Below are 26,005 nucleotides of genomic sequence, written 5' to 3'. Positions count from 1 at the left end.
AGCAATGTTCATAGGGGAGAAAGGGCGTGGGGGTTAAAGGCTCTAGAGCCAGACTACTGGGTTCGAGGCTCACCTCTGCCAAGTTTACTGTTTCCTAAGGGTGAAATGGAGTCATGATAGCTCATGTGAAACCCAGGCTATGCCTGGTATGTGGCATATGCTCCACTCCCTTGGGGATCGTCATGAATATCCCACCATAAAGCAAAGGAGACAGAGTGGCTTGAATGTTATCTGTAATCCCCTCTGAAAGCATAGATGGCATAGATGTACTAAATAGCCAGTGCTCTTGCTTTGGGCTTGAATCCTCTCTGTCTATCAAATCTATATTTTACATGTTATTTGTATCATATCTATCAAAGTTCTGTTTGAATGTGGACCTATTTCACACAAAAGAGAAGACAAAATGGTCCTATGATAAAAGCAGCGTTTGGTGGTCTCATCTTTATACAAGAGCCTTTGTGGAGAAAGACTAGGAACTGCTCATCCCAAACATTATGCTTTAACCGGTGAGGACGTCGGAAGCCCAGATTAGGAAGTGACTTATTTAAGGCCACCCAGAGAGGGAGAAACCAAACTTCCATGCCGTTCATAGAGTGACAGTGCTGTCACAGGAGCCTTAGAGATCCCTGGTAGTTGCTCAAGGCTACCACTCCTTGCCTTGACCGCTTTCTTAATGTTGATGGGTCTGTCTCTGCAATCCCAATGGCCAGCTCTGGTCCAGACGCCCACATTGCCCTAAGTGTGGAATTCAATGAATGTTGAATTGTGAATAGAGCACACTTAACAGAGAGGGAGGCTACATTTCAGAGGAGGGAAGGGACCCACTGATGGTCCCGCCGCACGCCTGTGGGGAGGGCTGTTAGGATCCCCTGGGTCTCAGCAAGTTTTTTTTTCTCCCCTCCTGGGCTCAAAGAGGGGGCAGAACCTTGCCTTCTCTCTTTTCCCCAAAGAAGCCACAGGTAAAGGTGTTTATGGCTTGGCAGCTAACCAAGACCACAAGTACTTCAACAGGTCAGAGTCTGACCTTGTCAAGTGTCATTGTCATTGTTATTTTTTGTTTTTTAAATGGTGTTAACAATCATTCTTTCTACTATAATTTGAAAACACTTGACACCTCTGTGCCAGGGACGTTATGAACTGACCCCCAAATCTGGGCAGCGAAACACAGACGCAACTAGCTGGCTACCTGGCTTCAAGGGTAAAAGTAGCTTTACTATAGCTGTTTGTCAAAATTGTATTGCAACAATAATTATCCATATTTGTGAAAAGAAGTTTTTCTTTGTAGAGTACTCGAAAAATATTTCTGGAACAAAATTATGTTCTCTCAAAATAAGTTAGTGCTGTACTTTGAAAGCAGGTGGATTTATGGTGTAGGGACTATGTACACCTCTATAAAGCTGAAAAGATGGAGAAAATCACAAGTGACTTTTATTTCTTCCTGTGCCGTTCCCTATTTTCCAAGTTATCCTTAATAGGAAAAACTAGAACAGCGCAGTATACGGAGAAAGTTGAATACAGCAGGGAGGGTGACCTTTGGCCTTTTGTCGTCTCCTGGGACAGGCAGGTGCAGAGACACAGTTGCGGAGAAGGGGACCGCTCCTCCCTCCCTACTGTATGTGACCCTGGACAAATCACATCACCTGGCCTCCATATTCTCCCTAGGAAATAGGTCTGGAGGGTGCCCTGCCGGGGTCCCAATCTCTGGCAGGCCTCCGTGACAGACATGTTAGGACATGGTAACCGTGATGGCCCCACATACGTGACAGCTAGTGTGATTATCAACCCCTCTTTGCGCTCTCATCAAGGTCTTTAAAATTACCCAATATTTCAGGGGTGCCTGGCTGGCTGAGTTCGAGTCACACGCTGGGTGTAGAAATGACTAAAAACAAATAAAGGAAATTTCCAAATATTTTAAACATACAAAAAACAGAGAAAATGTTTTGAGCTTGAGAAGGAGAAGGTCTTCCGAGAACAGCTATGGACGGGCCACCCAGTTCTGTCAAATGTTGGCTGCCTTTGCTTCAGATATTTTTAGTTTCCTAAGAAATAGACCACCACAGTTAGAGTTAAATCCTCTGTGTATCTCTTTCTGATCTCATTCCCAACCCTCCTTTCCAGAGGTAACCACTAAGATTAATTCAGTGTCTTTGATTTCTCGTACACATTTTAACATTTTTTGTACCTGTGTCCCTAAATATATTTTTATATATATATATATATATATATATATATATGACAGTTTTGAGTATTTTGGGATACTTTTTTATAGGACACTGTACCTATTCCACAACTTGATGCTGGACTTGTTCTTTTTTTTTTTTTTTTTTTTTTCCTTCTAGGAAACATCTGTGTTGAAGCTTATAGTCTTGGTTTATTTTTATACCCCATCTGTCACCCATGTATGAAGAGATCATCATTTATCTGGACATCTGAGGATGGACAATGAATTAAGGTCTAAGTTCTCAGCATCACAGGCAGAGTGAGTGGAGTGGAGTCACTGCATGGCAGGCAGAGGCAACCTGGACTTCATTAAAGTTTGTCAACACTTGTCCAGTGGAGCTGGAGCCCCTGACATGCTCATCAGCAATGTATGGGGATTCCAGCCGTGCCACGTGCTCAGCAATCCCCCCACCTCACCCCATGTTGACAGACCTCTGGCTCTGCCTGTCTGGTAGGTATGAAATGAGGTAGCACAGCTCACAGCTCTCTTCATTTGCATGTCTCATGTGACCAGTGAGGCCGAACTTCTTTTCATATTTTTGGCCATTTAGATTCCCTCTTGTGTGAATTGCCCATTGCTATCCTTAACCATTTATTTTTATTTTTAGCAGTTGGGTTGCCTTTGTCTTATTTGTCCCCACTTGCAAGCCGCTCCTCCCGGATCCCAAAGTAAATTCAGATCATGGCACTTCCCACAGTTCTCTCTAGAAGACGCACAGCTTAGCCTGTCACCTGCCCAGTGGCCTTGGTTGGCTGTGGGCTGCGGATCGAGCATAGCCCCAAAGTCCGCTCCACCTTCTCTTCCAAGCTCCCCTTCCACTGCCTCCCTCCACTCCTGAACTCCAGCCCCAACAACACAGCCTGCTCTGTCCCAGGCTTCCTGCACATACCATTTTCCCCACCTGGAAGGCTCACCTCCCTATTTCCAGATTCTACCTACACGCTGCCTTTCCCAAGATATTTATACCCTCTTCTCAATTCGAAGTCAGAGCTGCCTCTGAACAATCACTGGTGATGTTCTCTACCCTTCTGGTGTAGTGCTTTAACAACTCCGCACTTTGCATACCCCTTTTTCCTCTACAGAAGCATCTGCTCCTTCATTATGCTATTTTAATCTTCATTCATAATCTGATTTTAACCCCATCAATGCAACCACCTGTGAGATGGAGTAGTGTTCATAAGTCCTTTGAACAGATGAGGAAATGTGGCCTAAAAGGGAACCAGCTTACCCAAGATCCCATAGGGGCCCGGAGGCAGAACCAGACAGGAAACCAGGACTCTCCCAATTCCACAATCTAGATCACTGCACCACGCCCCTCATATGTGTATGTGTGTGTTGATGTCTGCATGTGCCCACACCTGATTTCCCTTGAAACTGTGGGCTTCCTAGCTCCCACTTTAGTCCCCCTGCAAGGGTGCCCTCAAGGAATATATAATTTCTTGAAACTACAGTAATCACAGCACACCCACTGGGTACCAGGAGCTGTACAAATATAAACTCTAATCTTCACAGCAACTCTCTTCAGATAAGGAAACTCAGGGTCCTACAGCCACTAATCCGTGCAACTGGCCCTTCAGACCCAGAGGCAGCCTCTTCCCCCCAATCAGCTCTGTCCATCGCACCCTAAAGGCAGAGCCAGCCAGCCCGAGAGATCATCCGCCCAGGCTGCGAGGCAAAGGGCCAACAGTGGGCAACCTGACAGTGAGCAAGGAAGGCTGGGATGGGGGTGTCCACTGACCACACCCATGATGCACACACTGGCCCAACCTCCCAGGGGGATCTGCAGAGCGGGATGGTAGCAGGTCAGAGGAGGCTGAAGGACAAGGTGGGGGGTTCTTTGCAAGTGTTATCCACCCCACCCCCCCAACAGAGAGTGAGTCTGGATAGGCACAGGTCTGCCCTTTATGCCCTGGGCCAGGACACTTTCTGACTGGAGCCATGTCCGTTGCCTCTGTCTATTTCTAGGACGCTGCATGTTGTCTTTCACAGTGTGAACTATTTATACGTTGTGTTTGTGTCTGTGGTATTTGCGATTGTATTTTTGCGTTGTGTTTGTGCGCGATATGTCATTGGGATACTTTCTCTCCCGTGTCTGTGTTGTTACTGTGTTTTGGGTCTATGCCTGCTGCTCGTCTATATTACGCGTATGCTCTGTTGTGTGTCTATGCCCAGCACACTGTGTCTCTCCTTGTGTGTCTCTATGCCTGCATCCTGTAAGTGTCTCTATTGTGTGCTGTGTGTAGCACGCGTTGGGACCTTGGGTTCGCGCTGGGTGCGCCGTGGACCTTTCCATGTTCGGCGGGGGCCGTGTCGCGGTGCCGACCGTCCACTCGGCAAGTGCGGGCGGCCGTGCGTTCACGTGTGGGAGCCCCGTCCGGCCTCCCCGGGGTCGCGGCTCCGCGGGCAATCAGTGCGCGTCCGCACCTCCCCGCAGCGCGTCCGGGCCCGCGGGAGGTCTGCGCCCCCAGCACAGCCTGCAGGGTTTCCTCCGGCGGCGCGCGGCGGTGCTTCCGCGTGTGCCCGCGGCGTGGCCGGGTCGCGGCGGGTTCCGCGTCCCCGTGCTGTCGCGCCGCGTGCCTGCGCCCGGCGAGCGGGGCGGCGGGGATGCGCGCGCGGGGGGCGGGGGGTCGGGGACGCGCGGGGGCGGGCGCGGGCGCGGGCGGGCGGCGCTGCGGGGCCCCGCGGCCGCAGGCTCCAATGGCGAGGCCGCCGCGGCCCCCGCTAATTACATAAGCGGGACGTCAATAATTCGCGGGAAAACGCGAAAAAGATGGCGCCCCGCGCCCGGGGGGCCCCTTCCTGAGCGCCCCGGCCCCTCCCTCCCCCGCCTCCCCCCACTCCTCCCCGCGGCGCCCCCGCCCCGCCCCGCCCCCGCCGGGACCCCGACCCCGGCCCCACGGGCGGACACTCGGCCGGGCAGCCGCGGGCCGCGCGCAGCCGCCTCCGCCGATGCGCCTGGTGGCCAGACTCCAAGTGGGACCGGCCGACACGCAGGCTCGCGGTAAGTGCAGCGGGGACTCCCCGCCAGACGCTTTGCTCCCGGCACACGTCCCTCTTTGCGAAGTCTCCCCGGACTTGGGCGAACCGAGCGCCTCGGGAGGCGGCGGGGGGGGGGGGGGGGCGGGGAGTTTGGTGTCCCGGGGAACTGCATGCCTGGGGCTGGAACGGGGGTAAGCGGCGTCTGCGGAGCGGGGGAGCTCCGCCCGGGTCCCCGAGCCTTTGGGGGCGGGGGGCGTGGGTGACAGGTCGCTGCTCCCTGGCCCCAAATCTTGACTTTTCCCGTTCGGGGGCGGAGGGTGGTGGTGGCGGCGGGGGTGGAGACCGACAGAGGCATTTGGGATTTTGCTCACGTCTGAAGTCAGGCTGCTGCAGGACTGGGACAGGGAGGCTTGGCGTCGGAGCAACCGAAGAGAGGAGTGCTTGAACCCGAGGGGGGTACCTCTGCAAGTCCCCCCCCCCCCGCCCCGAACACCCTTTTTAAAAAAAGCCAACGGCCGCCCTGGGAGAGGCCCCGGCGCATGAATCATCCTCGCTTCCTGCCCCCGCCCGGCCCCGCGCTCCGGGTGCCGCGGATTTGAACTGGACGCCGACGGGAACCCGCAAACAGGCATTTCTTTGCAGATGGGTTTGAATCAACCAATCACAGCCGGCGGGGGCCCGCTCCGGGAGGATGGAGGCGCGGGGAGGGGGCCGCCACCCGGGGGCCCCCGCCCGGCCAGTGGGGGCGCGGCGACCGAGCCGGCTCCCAACGGTGCAGCGGGGGAGGAAGTGTCAGTTTGTGAACCTGCGGGGCCCCGGGCCCGGGCCCGGGCCCGGCGGGCGGGGACTTCGCAGCGACCGGGAGCCAGGTGGCAGGGAGAAGGCTGGGATTCGGGGCAATTACCTCGCCCAAGGCCTGCACTGCTCTGCCGTCCAGAAGAGGGCAGAATGGGGGTGTGGGGTGGAGGGGAACGTGGCCACAGTGTCGTCTGGGGAGCCTGGACCTCAGCAGTGCCCTGCCTGCCCCAGGGCCCCTGACAGGCACACACATGTATTCAGTTTCATAAACCCACTGACACACGGCCGCAGACATCGGGAAACACAATCTCACAGGAGTCCACAGGCACTGACACAGCAAAACACACAGGACTCTCTCCCTGTCTACAAACACCAGGTGCCCCCTGCCACAGCAGGGAGAAGGAGGGGACCAGAGTAGGGGGTGCAGGGAACAGAGCAAGGCTGTGTTCCTCTGGGCTCAGCGGAGAGTGTGTGGAGGGGCATAGAGCCAGGTGAACCCAGAGAGGGGAGGAGGGGGCCAAAGCTTGTGAAGACACTGGGGAGCCACAGAAGGTTTCTGGAAGGGAGAAGTAAGAATTGGTGGCCGTGTGGAAGTGTCTGGTGGGAAGACAGGAAAGCAGGGAGTGACGTGCAGTGCGTGCCGGTGGTCTCATTCCCCATTCCAGCACCCCGCGTAAGTGAGCACAAAGCTTGGGAAATAGTTATGGGATGAGTGAATGCCCAAGCAAAAGAGAGGCCTGAACTCAGACCAGGACAGGGACATGGAAAAGAGGGGCCAGATGCCAGAAATCCCCTGGGCTTGAAGTTGACCAACTGTGGCAACTCACTGGTTGGAAAACTCTAAAGGCGCTCGGGGGTTTGGGGGTTCCCATTAGTGGTCCCATTAGCAGGAAGAAGAGAGCAGTGGGGCAGAAGTGTGTTCTACAGGATGGTAGGAGAGACAGGTGCTGGGAGGGTGGCTTGTGTTGCCTTACCTGCTAGCAGCACATTTGCATCTGAGTAGAAACAGAGTGAGTTTAAATGTCCCAGGACTGGTTTCCATTAAATCACTGCATAATTGAGAGCAGAACGGGGGATTATGAAGACACAGGTGGACCATCTATACCCCGTCACAAGTCACCTAGGCGTTTTCCTTCCTAGGTGAGCTTCCTCCGGCCAGATCTCAGGGCAGGGGTTGGGCTGGGCTGGGGTGGGGGGTTGGTAAGCAGCGAAGTCTTCTCCATGCTCCCCTGGAAAAGGCCCTCCGCTCAGAACACGTTTGCTTAAGGGATGAATCTTCAGGCTCCTGAGCCTGGGAGTTCAGGCCACGTGGACATGGAGACTACTCTATGGTTGATGGAGAGATTCTTTATCTTTAGAAGGCAGCATGGTATGGGTGGGAAGAGAGGCAGGGTTTCGAATCAGCCCACTTGGGGCACCTGGGTGGCTCAGCGGGCTACAGCCTCTGCCTTCAGCTCAGGTCATGATCTCAGGGTCCTGGGATTGAGCCCCGCATCAGGCTCTCTGCTCGGCAGGGAGCCTCCTTCTCCTTCTCTCTCTGCCTGCCTCTCCTCCTGCTTGTGATCTCTGCCTGTCAAATAAATAAATAAATAAAATCTTTAAAAAAAAAAAAAAAGAATCGGTCCACCTGATTACCTGATTATGAGCTTTGGCTTGGCCTCTGCCGCACTGGCCACTTTCCCTTGCCAAACCTCAGTTTCTCCATCCATAGAATGGGAATAATAAAGTCTCCCTCACAGGACTGTCACGAGGATCCCATGAGATGGTAGAAGTGCCTGGCACGTAGCAGCATAGGTTGTGTAAATAGTAGTCTCCTTCCCTCCCCAGGTGGACTGCTGAAGCAGGAGAGCAGGGAATAAACATCCTCTTCTCTTTCTCTTCCAGTGTCAGGGGAAGCCGATGGAGAATTGCTCTCTGGACCCAGGGACTCGGGACTCCTATGGTGCCACCACCCACCTCCCCAACAAGGGGGCCCTTGCAAAAGCCAAGAACAACTTCAAAGACCTGATGTCCAAGCTGACAGAGGGCCAGTATGTGCTGTGCCGCTGGACCGATGGGCTGTATTACCTCGGGAAGATCAAGAGGGTAAACCTCTCCTCCCTGGTCCCAGTTTCCAGGTGCAGCCTCCGGCCTAGGCCTCCCTCATGCCCCTCCTGCTCAAAAGATGATCCTGGAAGGACCCAGAACCTGCTTTTGCAGGTGCCATCTTTAGGGCCGGTGTCATCCAACCAGGTCTTTAGAATAGAGCTCTGTGTGCCTAGAGAACAAAACAGCATCAGGTTGGAAGGGATCTCAGAGGACCACCTAGCCTGTGCTGCCATCTGCATTCCCACCAGCTTGCGGTCCCCCAGACCCTGACTGTGGCCCCGGGTTCCGGCGCGAGTTGCCTCTGGAACTGCTGTCCTCCCTCCCCTTCGAGCCTAGCTCTGCTTTCGGGGGCACAAGGAGCAGGTGTAATCCCCCTATCCTGTGGGGACAAAAACGGGAGTGGAAGACCGTGTCCCAGTGGCTTTTCCCTGGCCACTTTTTTACATTGTCCCTCCCTGTTCATGCCCCAGGTCAGCAGTTCTAAGCAGAGCTGCCTCGTGACTTTTGAAGATAATTCCAAATACTGGGTCCTGTGGAAGGACATACAGCATGGTGAGTACTCCTAAGAGCTCGGACTCCCTGGCCCCATCCCTGGCCCTCTCTCCTCCTCCACTTGATTTTTTTTTTCCTTCTCTCCTTCTCTCTTGTACTGCTTGTGTCTGGCCTTGTTCATGGACCCCTATTCCCCAACAAGCCCACCTGAGCTGATAGGATGGCTAGTTGTGTGTTTACATGGAAAGGCACTTCTGACATCCATCATGCCCTTGACCACTCCCACGTCACGAGGGAGGCAGGCAGGTGGAGAAGGTGGCTCAGGGGAGGTGCCGGCAGAGCCGGGATGGCACCTCATCCCCAACTGCACAAAGCTGAGGGTCAGGCTGGGGCTAGGAACCTGGGCGAGGGGCCCAGGCAATCAAAACTGGCACCTCTAGATGTGAGCACAGTGTGCCCTGTCCACATGTGAAGAAAACTAGTGGAGGCAGCCCTAGTCTTGGTGGGAAGCCAAGAAAGCAGAGACAGACCAGGCATTGTGGAGACAGACATGCTTGGACAGAGCTGGACCGCCTTCGAAAGGGAGCTGGGTTGGGTGCCCTCCCTGTACACAGAGAGCTGACATTTTCCTACTCTGGCCGTCATTCTTCCTTCCCACAGACATGACAAACGCCACTCAGCAGTCCCAACACTCCTACGCTTCCAACACGGAGCTCCAAGTGTAGGCTCAGGAGACCTCAGGCCAAGTTTCAGCTCTGCCGCTCGCTAGCTACGTGTCCTTGGGCGAGTGACACCACTTCCCTGAGCCTCAGTTTCTTCCTCTGAAGAAAGGAGGTGATGACATTAGTGGCCTCACAGGCTGGTGACATGAGAACCCAAGTGTAGCACTTAGCTTAGCACTGCTGAGTTCCGGGGTGGCACTTCTGAAAGAATTTGTTACTGTAAGAAAGGACTTCAAGGAGCCTGCCAAGTAGAGGCCACAGAACCCAGCCGGGTCGTAGAGGCTCCAAACCACCCCTGTCTCCAAGGTATCGTGGTTGATGCTGAAGTGGAGACTCTTCTCCAAGTGCCCCGTCACTCTCAGTTTCTTCTACAAAGGTCTAAAGCATGGGGAGCTCTTCTTTTGAGCTACTCTCCCATCGTAGGGAGCCAGCAGGGGAAGAAAGACACCGGTGCTGGGGACCCTGGACAGGCTAACAGTGCTCACCTGTTAGGAACAGCTTGTCTTCCCAGCCAGATAACTGTGCCCCACAGGCAGGACAGTATCCCTCTAGCATCACCCAAGATGAGAGCACAAGGCTGAATAAGCCAGTGTTATTGATTACTTAATCAAGCTTACTACTTTATTGGCTTACATCAGCAGCTCACTTCCCTGAGCGGGTGCGGGTTCACTGCGACCGGCCGTGGCACATTCAGGAATAAGAGGCAAGAGACCATGTATTCAACAAATGTGTCTTGTACACATTATGTGTTACACAAAGTAGAAGGTCCTGGGGACTTAGTGATGAGCAGATACCATTTCTGCCCTTACAAAACTTTGAGTGTGCCAGGAGGACAAGACAGAAACGTGTATCAGAATGTATTAATATATATCAAACCTTTCACACATAAACACACATATTCTTCAACGGTAACAAAAAGTAAAGAAAAAAAAAAGAGATGAGAAAGAACTTGCACATAAAAAGCAGTTGAACATACTTAAAATTCTTATGACATTTTTATTTAAGAAACAATTGGAAATATGAACACTAATTGAATTTGTTGGTTGATATTAAATTGTTTTTAATTTTTAGGTACAATAAAGGCACTGTAGTTATGTTGCATTTTTTTTTTTAAAGAGTATCCTGATCTTCCAGAATTACATACTGAAATATTTTCAGAAAATGGTTAGGTATCTGGGAATTGATTCAAAATAATACAAGAGGAAGAAATAGATGGGAATATAGTCAAAACAAGATTGGCTATGAGCTCTTAATTGTTAAGAACATGGAGTTTCATTATATTCTATTATTGTTTACATAAAAAACTAAATTAGGCAGAAGAGGAAGCAGGATATGGTCAGAAAGAACAAAGGAATTGATGTCAAACAGTCATGGGTTCGAATCCCTGCTCTCCTACTTAACTTCTGGGACTTAACCACTCTGAGCCTCAATTTCCTGGTCTTTAGAATGGGCTGATGATACCAGGCTGCTCCAAATGGTTGGGGCGATTCAGTGAGTGGGCCCACGGGCCCAGTGCCAGGTCCCACACCGAGTAGAGGCTTAGTACCTAGATGGTAAATTTTTAAACTCTTCTAATTCCCTTGTGCCAGACCTGACCCAGGAGGGTTTCTCTCCCTTTCAGCTGGTGTTCCGGGGGAGGAGCCCAAGTGCAACATCTGTCTGGGGAAGACGTCAGGGCCACTCAATGAGATCCTCATCTGTGGGAAGTGTGGCCTGGGTGAGTGTGGTGAGCAGAGCACAGAGGAGGTCCTGACCAGAGGTTCCCCAGGCCCTGCTGGCCAAATGGACACGCCTCACTGTTGGGATCTCAGCGCTCTTCCTGTTTCTGTTGGAGCTCCAAGAGTGACAGGGGGCTGGTCCTGGGAATGAGGGCCTGGGGAGGTGACCCTTGGGGAGAGCTGGGGCTTCTGGAAAGTAAGACAAGATGTGCAGGTTGGAGCTCCCCCTAACCCAGTAGAGAGAAAGGGTGGAGAGATGGGACCCAGAGGCTGAAGCCAGACTGTGGTGTCTCCCCCACCGGGGCCCAGGCTGTCTTTGAGTTGCCTGCTTGGACACCGGCTTGCCTGCCTTGGTGAAGATCGCCGGCCGATCCCCCCCCCCCCAGCTGCTCGGACTTGCTGCGTCCTCCCCAGCCCCGTGGTCTTTGGGTTGACTGGCACTGGCCTGGGGGCTGCTGCTCCCCTGCGGGCACTCACCACCCACCCTCTGCTGTAGGGTACCATCAGCAGTGCCACATCCCTAGAGCGGGCAGTGCGGACCGACCCCTGCTCACACCTTGGTTCTGCCGACGCTGCATCTTCGCACTGGCCGTGCGGGTGAGCCCTCCTTCCTCGCACTCCCTGCCTTTCCCCACTTCACCGGGAAGCCTACACGCCCTGGGCTCTGGGTCACAGAGCCTGGGCTTTGGAGGCAGGCAGTGCTGCTGCCGCTGACCAGCAAGTCATATGTCCTTGGCCAAGTTCTTTAACCCCCCTGAGCTTCAACAGATGGTACAATGGATCTGGGTTTGGTGCCAGGGGTAGGAAGCCCCCAGTAAATGGTGTTTGCTATCAAAAGACAACACCCATGTAAGTACCCCCCCCAATACATATTGGTTATTATTGTTACCTATATTGTTACCTAAAATGCTGTTACTAGGAGAGCCTCGGGATGGAGAGAGGGTAGATAGATTTGGGATCGATGAGGAAAAACTTCTTGCGTTTCTCACTACGCCAGGAATACCTGCGGGTCCGCGGGGTCAGCATGTCCCTTGCTAGCCGCAGCGTGCAGACTCGTGTGGCCGCCCCGCACCGCCACCCCTCCCAGCCACCAGCCCCCTGCCGGGACCCCCACCGCTGAGTCAGACCCTTATCTCCTTGCAGAAAGGCGGCGCGCTGAAGAAGGGCGCCATCGCCAGGACGCTGCAAGCCGTGAAGATGGTGCTGTCCTACCAACCCGAGGAGCTCGAATGGGACTCGCCCCACCGTACCAACCAGCAGCAGTGTTACTGTTACTGCGGCGGACCGGGAGAGTAAGGCTGCGGGGGCGGGGTCTTCCCCCGAGGGGCGGGGACCCGCGGCAGGGGCGGGGCCTCCCAGGGGGCGGGGCTAAGGCCGCCGGGTGGGGCCCGGAGGCGGGGCTCGAGGTGACCCGGCTTGCACTCTCAGACTGCACCTCACGGAAAGGGTGGGAGGTATTGCAGAGAGTGTCCGGATCTTCCCAGCCCCTTGGAGCTGTGCGCAGACCCTGGGCCCAGTTCTCAGCGGAGTGTTCCCGTTACATGGGATTGTGAGCAGAGCAGCGATTAGATAATTCACATAAAATCTCACCCGGTGCCTTGCACCTGGTCAGCACTTAATACATGTGAGCTGTTACTGCTGGGGCACGGAATTGAGGATAAACCTTTCCATTCTCAGAGTCAATGAGACAGGCTCCTGGTGAGATATTAAGGTATTTTTCCTTTAGAAGTGTGCAAGCAGGGGGTGAGGGTCATGTGTCAGGCATGCTGTGGAGGGGATTCTTGTCCCTACTGTAGGGCAGGAGTCTTTGATTCTTCCTGACCTGGCTGGGTCCATGTAGCCATGGGTAACTGAGCCTGCTCCCTTGGACTGACTGGACCAGACATTGTGGCAGGAACAACAGAAGGGAGAGATGGGGTCTGTGTCCTCAGGACACAGCCCACAGGATGCATCAAAGTCCTGAATCTTATCCTCAAGCTCTGTTGACAAGTAGTAGGGGTCCTAGAGGCTGAGTTTATCCAACCTTGCTGGGTAATTTGGGCAAGTCCCTTAAAGTGCTTCATCTCTCAAGTGGGGTTAACAACCTTGGTGTCAACTTCCATGCATGTGGGAAGGTCTTTGGGATAAAAGGGAGAAATGCTTAACGAGACCTTTACAGAATTGAGACAGTGGCTCTCAGTGCTTACCAGGCAGAGCTGCTCAGGGTGATTGTTAAAAATGCATCTCCCAGGGGTTTCCTGAAACACCGAGCAGGTCTCAAGGGGACCAAGGGATCTTCAGTTTAACCCAGACCCCAGGCGCGCGCAGTCCAGGGACCTCACCTGGCAAGCTGCAAACAAAGCATCAGTTTTCATTAAGGAAGTGCCGCTTTGCTCTTCCTTCCCGCTCAGTGAAGCAGTCGTTGGATGACCATCATAGGGTAGACAGAGGACTGAGTAAGAAAAGCCAGACACGGTGCTGCCCTTGTAGCTTACAGGGGCTTTAAGGCTCCCACGACATCTCCCGGGCAGACCCTTCCATTTTGGTGGTGTTTGAGAAGCGGTGTGTGTGGTGCAGTCCAGAGATGGGGCTCTGGTGTGGCATGAGGAGTGCAGGTTTTGAAGGGAGAAAGCCAGGATTTGAGTCACCATACCCGACTCACGTCCCGAGTGACCTGAGCAAGCCATTTAAGCTCAGAGTCCCCCGTAAAATTAGGGCAGTGGCCCGTCTTTTACCAGACGGCAGGATGAACCGATGGAACGCATGCCCGGACCGCCCCCGGTGCAGGCTCCGTCCATGCTCGGTGACTGTGAGTTCTCTTCCTTTTGCCCGTGGCGGAGTGTGCGTTGGTGCAGGGCCAGGCCGCTGAGGCCGCTGGCTGGCTGGGAGCTCGGGCTTGGCTGACCCTGACTCCTCTGGCTCTCCAGATGGTACCTGCGGATGCTGCAGTGCCACCGGTGCCGGCAGTGGTTCCATGAGGCTTGCACCCAGTGCCTCAATGAGCCCATGATGTTCGGAGACCGGTAGGTGCTCGGCTGGTCGGGCTCAGCCTGGGGTGGTGGCGGGGCGCGGGGTGGGGGTCATGGGGAGGGATTGGGTGGGAGAGCATCAGGGGGCAGCGGCTCTTCCAGCTTGCCTGCCGGGCCCTGCACATGCGGGGTTCTCCGATGGTGGGCCCCTGTCTAGGAGAGGCAGCTTGGGGCAAAGGAGGCCTTCTCAGCAGAGGACCGTACCAGGCCGCAGCCCCAGATGCCACCGATTTGTGGGGGGACCTTAGACACAGTCCCACCTTCCCTAAGCCCCAGTCTCCTGCAGTGTCTGGGGAAGAAGGAGAGAGGCAGCCCCGCCCCACCCCTACCTTGGCTACTCCAGGGGGAACTGGGAGGTGGATGATTGATCTGGCTTCTGATAAATGGGGCTAAGCTAACAGAAGGCTTCTGTGGGTTGCCCCAGATACTGTGCGTCTTGGTCAGTGTGTCGTGTTGGTGATTGTGTGCATGCATGTCTCAGAGGGGAAGAGGGTCCCCGCTCCAGCTCAGCCTAGCGCAGCTCGCTGCGAATTCAGCCGCCCTCCAGGATAACGTGGGGGAAGGAGGGGTGGGGAAGTCTCTCTTGGTCTTTGTCCCGCCCCATGCTAACCCCCACCCGCTGTAGGGCCACTAGCCCTTGGGACAAGGATGGCGCCGACTGTGGGAAGGCAGGAGGGCAGTGCGGGGCGGGGGTCTAGGCTAGGGTAGGGTGTCAGCCCCTCCCACCACAGGCCCTTCTCCGCCCGCCCCCAGGTTCTACCTGTTCTTCTGCTCCGTGTGTAACCAGGGCCCGGAGTACATCGAGCGGTTGCCCCTCCGATGGTGAGAGGGTGGGGCTTGCGGCCCACCCACGTCCCTCCCAGCTGCTCCGCTCCCGCCTCCCCCCGGGAACAATTCCATTTCCAGCCACCAGCTCCCAGCCTTGCCCCCGCCCTTCAGCCCGGACACAGGAGGCCCCCGGCCCTGGCCCGGCAGGCCGCCGCCTCACCCCAGCCCCACCTCCTCACCCTCTTACCCAGGGTGGATGTGGTTCACCTGGCCCTCTACAACCTGGGGGTGCAGAGCAAGAAGAAGTACTTTGACTTTGAGGAGATTCTGGCCTTTGTCAACCACCACTGGGAGCTCCTGCAGCTCGGCAAGGTACACAGGACCGTGGGACGGCAGAGTGGCGGGAGGCAGCTCTCCAGGGGGCTTCCCAAGCTCCCAAGAGGGGAGCGGGTTTGCCCAGGACCAGACCGGGATCTGGGGAGCTGAGGGCTCGCTCTTCAGCAGCCCTGCCTGTCTGTGAGGGCTGTGGGCTGGGGCAAAGAGCCAGAGCCTCTTAGCTGCTATGTCCCTGAGTCCAAGCCTCTGAGCCCGTGCCCTGCAACGGGCTTCCTGGCCCAGGTTTTGCCAGCGGGCGGGTTGGAGTCTCACTGACTTAGCAGCAGGGAGCTAGGGGTGGATCTGGCTCTCTACAGAGATGTTAGACCTCCAGGTACTTGGTTACGATGGAAAGTGAAGTGGGCCTGCCCCCTGTTGGTCTCACTCTGCATAGCAGAAGTCGTCCCGCGGGGCCTGGGGCCTGGGACCCAGGGAGCAAAGTAACAAACCAGAGGCTTTCAGGACATCAGAGGTGGAGACTTGACTTGCTGAGCTGAGCTGAGCTGAGCTGGGACTAGAACCAAGCTCTCCCATGGGGGGCCATGCCCCCTTTTCCCTAACAACCACCTTAGAGTCCTTTCCACCAATCCAGAGTGAGGTATCTTCTCTACTGAGTGCCCCAAATCTCTCTTTGATAGACAGGAATTTACAAAAAAAAAAAAATGACCTTTATGCTTTGCAGAAGCTTTTCATATAATGACATCTTCATTTATAGTATCTGATAATTTATAAGACATAGATATTGTTGGGGCACCTGGGTGGCACAGTCACTTGAGCAGCTAATCCTTGGTTTTGTCTCAGGTCATGATCTTGGGGTCGTGGGACCGAGCCCCACATCAGCCTCTGTGCTTGGCAGGGGGTCTGCTTCTCATTCTCCCCCCCCCCCCGCTTCCCCCACCCCGTGGGTGTGTGTGCACACACCTTTTCTCTCTCTAAAACAAATAAATAAATCTTTAAAAACTGATACATATTGTAAAGCCTTAAAAAATAGGTAGAGCTAATATTTTTAATAACTTTTTTCTGATTTATAAAAAGAACACACATGTTCCTGGTAGAAAAACTGTTAAGTGCTAAAAAGTATAAGGAAATAGACTTTAAAGATTTTAGTTATTTGACAGACAGAGATCACAAGGAGGCAGAGAGGCAGGCAGAGAGAGAGGGGAGAAGCAGGCTCCCTGCTGAGCAGAGAGCCCGATGCGGGGCTCAATCCAGGACCCTGAGATCATGACCTGAGCGGAAGGCAGAGGTTTTAACCCACTGAGCCAACCAAGGGAATAGACTTTAAAAAAATCATCCAGGGGCACCTGGTGGCTGAGACGGTTAAGTGTCTGACTCTTGATCTCAGCTCAGGTCTTGGTCTCAGCGACTTGAGTTCGGGTCCCATGTTGGGCTCTGTGGTGGGTGTGGAGCCCACTTAAAAAAAAGCCACCCATATTCCCCCATCACACTGCACAAAAACAACTGCTACTGACGTCTCCCATCCTTTCTTTTATGTCTGCTTTTCCTTGGCTTACATTATATAGTAGATAAAATTTGAAATCATTTTTCTCAGTTTACATTACATCACAAATACTTTTCCATATTCTGAGTTTTTGTCAACATTTGTAATGGCTCCATTGGTTTCCAACATGGTTTACTCACTGCATTCCTTCTGGTTGGGCGAGTAGTCTCTTCCCCACTTTGCATACTTCCCGGTCATAGGACTGATGCACCAGGGAAGGTTTTTGTACTTAAAGCTTTGTTTGTATTTCATGTTCCATTTCTATGATAGAGCCCATGGTGTTTCATGACGGGGTCAAGAGCATGGACATTCTTAAACTTTTTTTTTTTTTTTTTTTAAGATTTTACTTATTTATTAGAGCGTGCATGTGCAAGAGAGAGAGAGCAAGGCGGGGAGGGGTAGAGAGTGAAGGAGAAGCAGACTCTCCCACCGAGCAGGGAGCCCGACGTTGGGTTGGATCCTAGGACCCTGGGATCATGTCCTGAGCTGAAAGCAGATGTTTAACTGACTGAGCATTCCCCCCCCCACCCCACCCGGGTGACCCATTAAACCTCTTGATCCATCTAGGACAAGAGTTGACTCTCCGCATTTCCAGATGGAGAAGTGAGCTCAGAGAGGTGAAAAGATTTAGAATCCTAGAAGAAGTCAGGATCCTCACTCCGAGATGAGGGGAGGGAGGGCACAAGGGTCCTGTGCTGGGTCTGATTCTCCTGCTGGCTGCTCCTCCTCAGCTCACCAGCACCCCCGTGACGGACCGAGGACCACATCTCCTCAATGCGCTGAACAGTTACAAAAGCCGGTGCGTGCAGGGGAGGGAGGGAGTGCGTGGGGCCCCCAGCAAGTGGGATTGGGTGTAAAGCATCTCCCTGCCTCGTGGCCTTTGCTCAAACTGCTCCAGCCTGGGTCTCCCTCCCCTTCTCTTTGACTAGATGAGTCCTACCCATTCTTCAAGATTCAGGGAGCACCCCACCTCCTTTGTGAGGCCTCCCCGACCCCTCCAGCAGCATGATGTGTTTGGGTCCTGGCTTGGCTCCATGGAGGGTGCGCCCCTGATCTTTGAGGGCCCCTCCTGCTCCAGCCATCTGTGGTTCTGAGCCAGGCACGGAAGGATCCGTTCATCTCCCGGCCAGGCTGCAGCCTCCTACCTCATCCTCGGCCGTGTCTTCCCCTCCGGACTGCTGACACCTTCTCAGAGCACACAGCTGACACATTCCTTGTTGCCACTGCAGGGAGTGCCCAGGATCCTGAGCGTGGCATTCAAGGCCTCTCCTGAGCAGACCCTGCTCACACCTTCTGCCGCTGATCTTTTACCGTATTTATTCTGGGTGTCAGCCATTCTGAACCCACCACTCTCTCACTCAGAGCCTTGGCTCCGACCCTTCTGCTAATTAGAGTGCTCTTCCGTCCCTTTCGCTCATTTGTTCCCTGGATGGCTGTTTGTTGCAGCGTTACTCTGGGCCAGCCCTGTGTAGGTGCCGAGGATGCAGTGAGGAATAGCACATGGTCCCTGCTTCTGTGAGGCCCCTCCAGACATCTCTAGATGCAATCATCCATTCTATCATCCACCTTCTTGTGGTTTGGGGCCCAGACACAGCTAGTCTTAAAGAGTGGGGTCTCCTGCCCTCCCTGTGGACAGTCTCCTGAGGGTAGGCCTGTTTGAGTCATCTCTGCAGCTCACAGTAGCTCAGCCAGTGTTGGAAGGAGGGAAGTGCCTGGAGGTGTTTGCAGTCTCCTTGGGGAGACCAGAAAGCAGAATGGCGTAGAATCCAGTGTCTCGGCCATAGCAGTTCCGCTGGGGGCTGGAGGAGGCCCTGCTGTAGGAGGCGACCTCAGGGCTGGTTGAGGCATGGGAGAAGGAGAGGGAGAAGAGCAGCAGGAACCACACATGTGCAAGAGGCAGGACAGGGAGGAGCCCTCAGCCACATTCCCAGCCACCCTCCGGGACCCCCGCTCCCACGGGCCTTGAGGAATCAGCGTCTCCATGGACAACCCTGGGTTATAGCTCTAGGCCCAGGGAGGCAGAGCAGGTTATTTTAATGCTTGACTCTCCTGACCAGGAAGACGATGGACCGACAGACTCCAGAGCTTTCTCCTTCCCCGGCCCACCCCCCAGGTTCCTCTGCGGCAAAGAGATCAAGAAGAAGAAGTGCATCTTCCGTCTGCGCATCCGTGTCCCCCCCAACCCCCCAGGGAAGCTGCTGCCGGACAAGGGCCTGGGGCCCACCGAGAGCGGCGGCGCCTCTGAGCTGCGTAAGAGAGGAAAGAGCAAGCCTGGGTCAGTGCCCGGGGACTGAGCTCAGGGGTCTCTGCTCCTCCCAGCTCCGGCCCCAGCCAATGGGCTGTGCGGTGGGCCCAGAGGGGACGGTGGCATCCACGCAAGCAGGGAAGACTCCAGCAGGGAAGATCTCCACCCGGATAGGCCCTACTGGAGGCACCAGAGAGGGCCAGTTAGCAACCGAGCTGGGCCTCAGTCCCACATCCTGGGCTCCCTCCACCGTGGCCCCTGTTGCCTTGCTTGGAGGGCAAGCCAGGTCATGGGGCCCAGCCTTGCTGGGTTAGGGCTTAGGCAGAGAGGGAAGGGGAAGTGAGTGTGTAAAGGGTCCCTGGCTCTCCTGGCCGAGCTGAGCGCCTTGTCCTGGGCACTGGGGACAGAGCAGCCTCCTCTCTTTTCTCCCCACCATACCCGCCCCCCACATCCTCCCACACCCACTGTCCGGAAAGAGCGCCTTTCCCCACCTCCACTGCTGTGTCCCCAGTCCTGTCCCTCCTCCCTCTGGGCCTTCAGGCTCTGACCCTGCCCCCCTCTCCCCTTTCTGTCTCCACAGTTTGTTGCCTCACGAATTCCAGCAGCAGAAAAGGCGAGTTTATAGAAGAAAAAGATCAAAGTTTTTGCTGGAAGATGCTATTCCCAGTGTTAGTTTCTTGTTTTCTTGCTTTCCACATTCACACACAGGGTCAGCCCATATCAGGGATTCCTGTGCAGGGAACTGAGCCCCCCAGGCCCGGGGGCACTCTGTCACATCCCTTAAAGGAGAAGCCAGATCCCTGCCAAAGGCCAGGCACTGCAAGACCACTCCCTTGTCTTCCCAAGTTCTCCCCAGAAGCCAAGGGGGGCGGGGCAGGGGAGGTAATGTCCTTGCCCCCACAGTCCCGTGGGGTCACTGTGGACCAGGAAGGGCCAGTAACTCTCCTGAGGTCACACGTCAGCCACTGGCCGAGTTCAGCCTGGGACAGGTGCCCAGAGCACTCCTTCCTTAGTGGCCAGGCATTGGCACCACAGCCCTCCGCGTGGGCAGGGACACTAACGGTCCTCACATGTCCTCCAACCTGACGGCGTGCGAGGCACTCGTAGGCAGCCTCTCACTCTGCTGTGCGTCCCAACCCCTTGAGCCGGGAAGCATGGCAGCTCTTCTGTCCGCCTCGGGCAGTTCAGACAACTGAGGCCCAGAGATAGGAAGGTCATGCAGTCAGCTAGAGACAGAGTTGGGGGCAGGACCAGGATGGTCCAGCTCCCTGGTCAGCCTAGGACGAAGGAGTGGGTGGCAAGTCTTACCCTGGGGAGGCCCAGTTCTCAGAGAGCCTGTGTGGCCCTCGGCGGAGAGAGGGTGCTCTGGGAGGTGGCTCTGATGCTCACTGACCCTCATCCCCATCCATCCTGTGTCCACAGAGCGACTTTACCTCAGCCTGGAGCACCAACCACCACCTGGCCAGCATATTCGACTTCTCGCTGGATGAAATTCAGAGCTTAAAAAGGTAGCCGTGTGGGGCGCCTGGGAGGCTCAGTTGGTTAAGCAGCTGCCTTCAGCTCAGGTCATGATTCCAGGGTCCTGGGGTTGAGCCCCGCATCTAGCTCCCTGCTTAGCAGAGAGCCTGCTTCTCTCTCTCCCTCTGCCTGCCACTCTGCTTACTTGCACTCTTTCTCTAGCTCTCTGTCAAATAAATAAATAAAATCTTAAAAAAAAAAAAAAAAAAAAGGTAACTGCAAGGAACCCAGCAGAGAGCTACTCTAAAGCGTGGCGGTAGAAGCAAGCAGTGAGACCTCCTTCCCCCAGCAATGAAAGAAGGCTCTGGAAGGCACAAAGCAGAGAGCCTTTCAAGGAATGGAAGCTCCCTCAAGGGTCATTCCAGTTAAAAGGGTCCAAACGGCATTAGGCCACCTGCATGGGCTGCCTGCTGCTCTTCCCACATTTGAGCGGTCTCGGCACACCCTCCTTCCTCCTGTGGGAAAGCTCCAGGACTCCCAGGGACGGCTCCCCAGAGCAGGATCAAAGGCCAGGCCATGTGGCCTGGGCCCTCCGGTCCTCTCCAGCCCCTCTCCTGCTCTCCCGGCCCTCAGATACCAGAATTGCTTAGGTCATCCCACATTCCCGTTCCTCCAGGGAGCCCTCCTGGACACTACCCAGATGTGCGGACGCTCCTGTGTATTCCCACAGCCCCTCGTGCTTGGTGCACCTCAGGGGAGGGACTGCATAGTCCCCCATTTCAGTTCCAAAAGGATGAAAAGTCATGTGGTGCTTCCTGTTGGAGGAGGAGGGCTTCGGCCAGACAGGCCTGGGCTCCAGCCCCCTCCCAGCGGTTACTAACGGGGCACCTTCAGCACAGTCCTCCGGCCTCTCTGAACCTCCTCACCTGGGACTGCCTGGCTGGTAGATGGGAACAGAGGCTGGAAATGGAGGCCCTTCGGGTCTGTGGAGTAGCCAGGTGTCGGGGCCAGGCTCATCAGGGCTCCCATCACCGCCAGGGATGGTGCCAAGGGGAGGCTTTCTCTAGTGTCCCGGGACTCCTTGGACTTGGGAGGGCTGGCAGGGTGGAAGGCGGACAGGCAGACACGCGGCGGGGGGCAGCTCACCCTCTCCTCCCTCTCAGTGCCAGCTCAGGCCAGACCTTCTTCTCAGATGTGGACTCCACTGACGCCGCCAGCACCTCCGGCTCGGCCTCCACCAGCCTCTCCTATGACTCCAGGTGAGGTTCCTGCGGGACGGACTCGGCCTCCGTCCTTCTCCCTAGTCCCCCCCCCCCCGCCCCGCCCCCCGGCCCCATACCTCCTCAAGCGTGAGGACCTGACCCTCTCTGCTCTGTAAGTCTGGGTCTGGAACCGTCTGGTTTTGAGTCCTGGGGTGCAGACGGGGCTGCATATGGCCACTTGGGATGCTCTGCCTCAGCTGCAGGGGATGTGACACTTGTCACTGGGAAGTTTCCATGCTAGGGTCTTTGGCCTTTGTGTGCCATGGCTTTGCAGGTCTCTGTATGGTGTCCTGCTTCTTGGCTGTCTACCTCTGTGGGGGTCTGGGAGAGGGGACAGAAACGCCTGGGGACCTGGGCAGGGCTACAGTGTGTCTGACAGGAGCCGGTCCCTAGCGGTGCGGGAGGCTCCTGCACCTGCATGCTAGGACACTGGCCTCCTGGCGTCTGTGCGCCCGCGGGCATCTCGGGGCGCCACCTTTGTATTTGTATTTGGTTCCTCCAGTTTCTTTGGTTCTCCGAGCTCTTCGGGGCTCGCTTTCTGTTCCAAAGCACCTGTGGACACGCACCTCTTCTTTTATGTGTGTCCGTCTCTCCACCAGCTCTTTCTGTCCCTGTGTGTGTGTTGCACGCACACGCACGCCTTTCTCCAGTCCAGGCTCTGGGGACAAGGTCCGTTAGTGTGTCGGTCCTGTCTGCCCACACCACTGGACGCCTAGCTGCAAACGAGTCCAGGAGCACCCAGGGAAGGGACCAAGTAGCGCCAGCAGGGCCTCCGCAGGCATGCTTTCGTGGGGGGCACACCCTCGTCGGAATTCCGGGCTCACTGCTCCCCCGCAGCCAGTTTCTCCTCCTCCCGAGCCTCTTCTGGCCTGTGGGGAGGACCCAGGGACATACTCCATCCCCCGCCAGGCCCCAGGCCCGGCCCAGTGCCCGGTGCCCGGTGTCCAGGGGTGCTCGGGAAGAGGGCTCGTCAGGATGATCCCACCCCGTTCCTGTCGTCTCCCTCTCCCCATGCTGACCTAGACGGACGGTGGGCAGCCGCAAGAGGAAGCTGGGGGCCAAAGCGTACCTGCCACTGCGGGCAAAGCGGCGGGCAGCCGAGCTGGGGGGGCGCTGCCCCTCAGACAGCAGTGCTGAGGCGGCTTCGGGCCCCGAGCGGCTGGACGAAGGCATCGACAGCCACACCTTCGAGAGCATCAGCGAGGACGACTCGTCCCTGTCCCACCTCAAGTCCTCCATCACCAACTACTTCGGCGCGGCCGGGCGGCTGGCCTGTGGGGAGAAGTACCAGGTGCTGGCCCGGAGGGTCACGCCCGAGGGCAAGGTTCAGTACCTGGTGGAGTGGGAAGGGGCCACCCCTTACTGACTCGCTCCGGGAGATGCCCGCAGCCGGGAACCCCACGGAGAGACCGTTCTCTCCAGGCTGGGGTGGGGGAGGAGCGCGACAGCTCCCACGTGCCTGGCAAGAGGCCCTTCCCACCTGCCTGCCAGCCCGTGGCCTGCGCCGCTCTGCGCGCCCGTCCTGCTCCCAGGCCACCTCAGCCTCGTGACCCCTTTGCCTGTGTCTCTAAGGTCCCACTGGCTGTTACTCGGTGTCTCCACATACTTCCTCAGACTGTTTACCTGTAACTCCGAATCTGTGTCCCCCTGGCTCTCTGACCCCTTTGTCTGAGGCCCAGGTCTTTCTCTTTGTCCGTGTCCTTCTCACTCCTACCCCATTTGGGTGTGTGTGTTTACACACCTACACACGCATGGCTGTCCCTCTCCTGGATGTCCTTCGCACTGGACCCACGGGCAGCCAGTCGACCCAGGGATCGCATTATAAGAACCTTTAAGCATGGCTGAAGGTGGAGAAGGGGACGCGTCTCAGAGCTTCTCCCTCCTGCTTTCCTGCCACTCCCTGCTGCCCTTGGCCGGGGTGGCAAGCGGGGGAGACTGCCTCTGGGACAGCCTGTGAGGCAGAGACCGTGGGACTCTCGGGATCTGAGGTGTGAAGAGGCTGGGTCTCTGCCTCAGAAGGCACTGACTCCAGGGCCCCCTTACTAAGGCTAAGAGTAGAGGCTCTGAGTGTCAGCTTCCCGGGTCCCAGAAGTTGGCCTCTCCTTGGCCACAGCCCTCATAGTTGCCAAGGAGCTGCACCTGGCCTTGCCGGAATGGAAGTGGCCTTGAAAACCTGTGGGACAGGGAGAGGAAGTGGGAGGAAAAGCAGCCACATCATGCTAACCTTCAGACTGTCTCCTGTGCCTCCCACACCCCCCCAACCCACCACACAAGCCAGACCATACACACTCGCACAGAAGCTCCCATCACACGTATGCTTTCACCCTCCTGGAGTACACAACACACACACACACACACCATATACACATACACACCCCACCCCCTCCGGTGCCAGCCTGGTTCCTGCCCTTGGCTCTCCCTTGGCCCTCTTCAGGGGCCGTGTCCTGCAAGTAAATGTGAAAGTCCAGCCTCTGCCCCCTTCTTTCAGCCATGATCCAGCTGTGACCCCGCAGGAGGCACAGAGGACGCCTACTCTCTTCCCTAGCCCCTGCTGGGCCCTGAGATTGACAATCACTTTTTGGGACAGGTTGGGATTTTTAAAGGGCTTGTGCTATTCAGTCCCCTCAAAGGAAAGTCTTTGTCAGTGAGAGTAAAAATAGAATTCTTAGAACTGACATTACAACTCATACCCATCTGGAGGAAAACCAAAAGTGAGAAGGAGAGGGGACCCCTCATTTTTGCTGCTTCCAGAGATATTAGACTCACATGATTGGAAAGTAGAAAGAAGTGCCTTCACTAGGGCAGGGGGTGGACCAGATGGGGACCGGCCTTGCCAACCACTGCTGTGGCCTCCAGCTTGGCTGGGTTTTGCAGGCTGCCAGCTGCAGGGCGAAGGTAGATGAACAGCGGGGTGGTGTGGGGGTAGCGGGCCTGGGGAGCTGGTTTTTCCATTGCTAGGCTCAGCCCCTCCCCACCTGTGAGCATCAGGGAGTCCCTGAGATCGTCCAGATGCCCCTTGCCTCAAATCTCAACTCCTACAGTGCCTTTCACAGAGGACCTCACCTGCTGCACGTGGCCCACCCACTTCCTCCTGCTTCCCTAGCATCAGCCATGCAGGGAACAGCGGGGGGTGGGCCCCATCCTCCCTCCTCTCAGCCCCACAGCTGCCACCACTGAAGCCCCCAACTGGGGCCAGATGGAAGGGGACTGAGAAGCCAGCCTCCAGTCTGGCAAGGGTGTGGGATCTGGGATCCAATCTGTGGCTTCCTGCCTGGCTTCAGAGGGTACAGCAACCCCCCAGGCCTGCTTTCTAGGCTTCTGAGAAAGCATAGGTTGAGCCAGGCCTGCCACAGTGCACCTGCACCTTCTCTACTCATGCTCCGGAGAGGCTCTGGGCTTGAAGAGGGGGAAGCGGGAAAGGGGGGTGTCTTCCTCACTTGGAAAGTCAGCACAAGGCCTAGCAAGGCCACATCCCAGCATTTCATTCATACCAGTTAATAGCTGCATTACTGCCAACTGACCTTATAATAACCCTGTGCACCTTTGGAAAGATTTATGGTTTTGAATTGCTGCTTTTAATAACATTTGTTATATTAAAGTTATAATTAATGTGTCTGGTTTATAATTTAAAAGCTCCCTTTGAAAAATTAACTATCCTTCCCCTAGTGAATGAACTGTCCACTGTTGGGTACCAGGAGGAGTTATCTGGTTTCTGGTCTCGGTTTTCTGGAAACAGAGGAGGAATGACAGGATCCCATCTGGCCACCTGCCACTCCCTCAACTGACTCCCTGTTCTCCCCACCCGCCGGACTCTCACCCTTACCGCCAATAGGATGTGGAACTTTTTATCTGTGAGTGTCTGACGCATGAAAGCAAAAAGCATTAGCTGAGGGCCGGGGAGAAGTAAAAGATGGGAAATGGCCTTACAAACAGACCTTATTAAAATACATATACAGTCACTGTAAAACTACTTAGTGCTCACAGGCACACAGTCCTAGAAATCTACAGTCACTTCAAGGCCTGTCTCTGCTGGTTCTAACTTACAGCACTTTAGGCAGGTTCCTTAGCATTCCTCACCCTTCCAACGCCAGCTGTGACCCCTGCGGAAGTCAGCTCCCAGGTGAAAGAGGAAACCATAGAGATGTAATGGGTTAGGACCTTAAGCTTGTCTAATTTGAGAAAAACTGGTATGAATGGATAGGGAAATGTCAGCAATAGCGAGATGCAGGCCACAGGTTCAAGTGGATTCTGTAAGTTCAGGGGTAAAGTGTAGCATGTTAATCCCCCTGAGTATTAAGTCTGCACTTAGAATTCTTAATTAACTGTGGCCCCCACTTTTTTCCATCCTGCTTTCTGCTTTCTGCTTTCAA

The 26,005-nt window shown here is 55.5% G+C and overlaps 1 protein-coding gene across 9 annotated transcripts; it reads left to right on the top strand.

Moving 5' to 3' along the window:
- Positions 1–5,338: 5,338 nt before the first annotated feature.
- On the top strand, positions 5,339–23,144 carry PHF19 (PHD finger protein 19). Of its 9 annotated transcripts, none has more exons than XR_006607414.1 (15): positions 5,342–5,391; positions 7,883–8,083; positions 8,557–8,638; positions 10,922–11,017; positions 11,515–11,615; positions 12,162–12,310; positions 13,925–14,020; positions 14,780–14,848; positions 15,046–15,166; positions 17,402–17,469; positions 18,728–18,945; positions 19,496–19,583; positions 20,338–20,423; positions 21,537–21,632; positions 22,659–22,702. XR_006607414.1 is itself a non-coding variant. In XM_045082324.1 (15 exons), exons 1-15 carry the CDS (start codon positions 5,371–5,373, stop codon positions 22,311–22,313), a joined length of 1,515 nt encoding a protein of 504 aa, XP_044938259.1. In that variant the 5' UTR covers positions 5,344–5,370; the 3' UTR covers positions 22,314–22,792. The 9 variants fall into 9 exon arrangements, 6 of the variants coding, with proteins under 6 accessions (XP_044938261.1, XP_044938259.1, XP_044938258.1 ...); XM_045082324.1 differs by having other exon boundaries at positions 5,344–5,391; positions 18,784–18,945; positions 22,235–22,792; XM_004775623.3 differs by having other exon boundaries at positions 5,346–5,391; positions 18,784–18,945; positions 22,659–23,144.
- The last annotated feature ends 2,861 nt before the right edge of the window (positions 23,145–26,005 follow it).

This window comes from Mustela putorius, unplaced genomic scaffold (genome assembly GCF_011764305.1).
Source record: "Mustela putorius furo isolate JIRA1106 unplaced genomic scaffold, ASM1176430v1.1 tig00000596_pilon_pilon_pilon, whole genome shotgun sequence".
NCBI classification, from domain to species: domain Eukaryota; kingdom Metazoa; phylum Chordata; class Mammalia; order Carnivora; family Mustelidae; genus Mustela; species Mustela putorius.
This window is presented reverse-complemented; position numbering and strand designations above follow the sequence as displayed.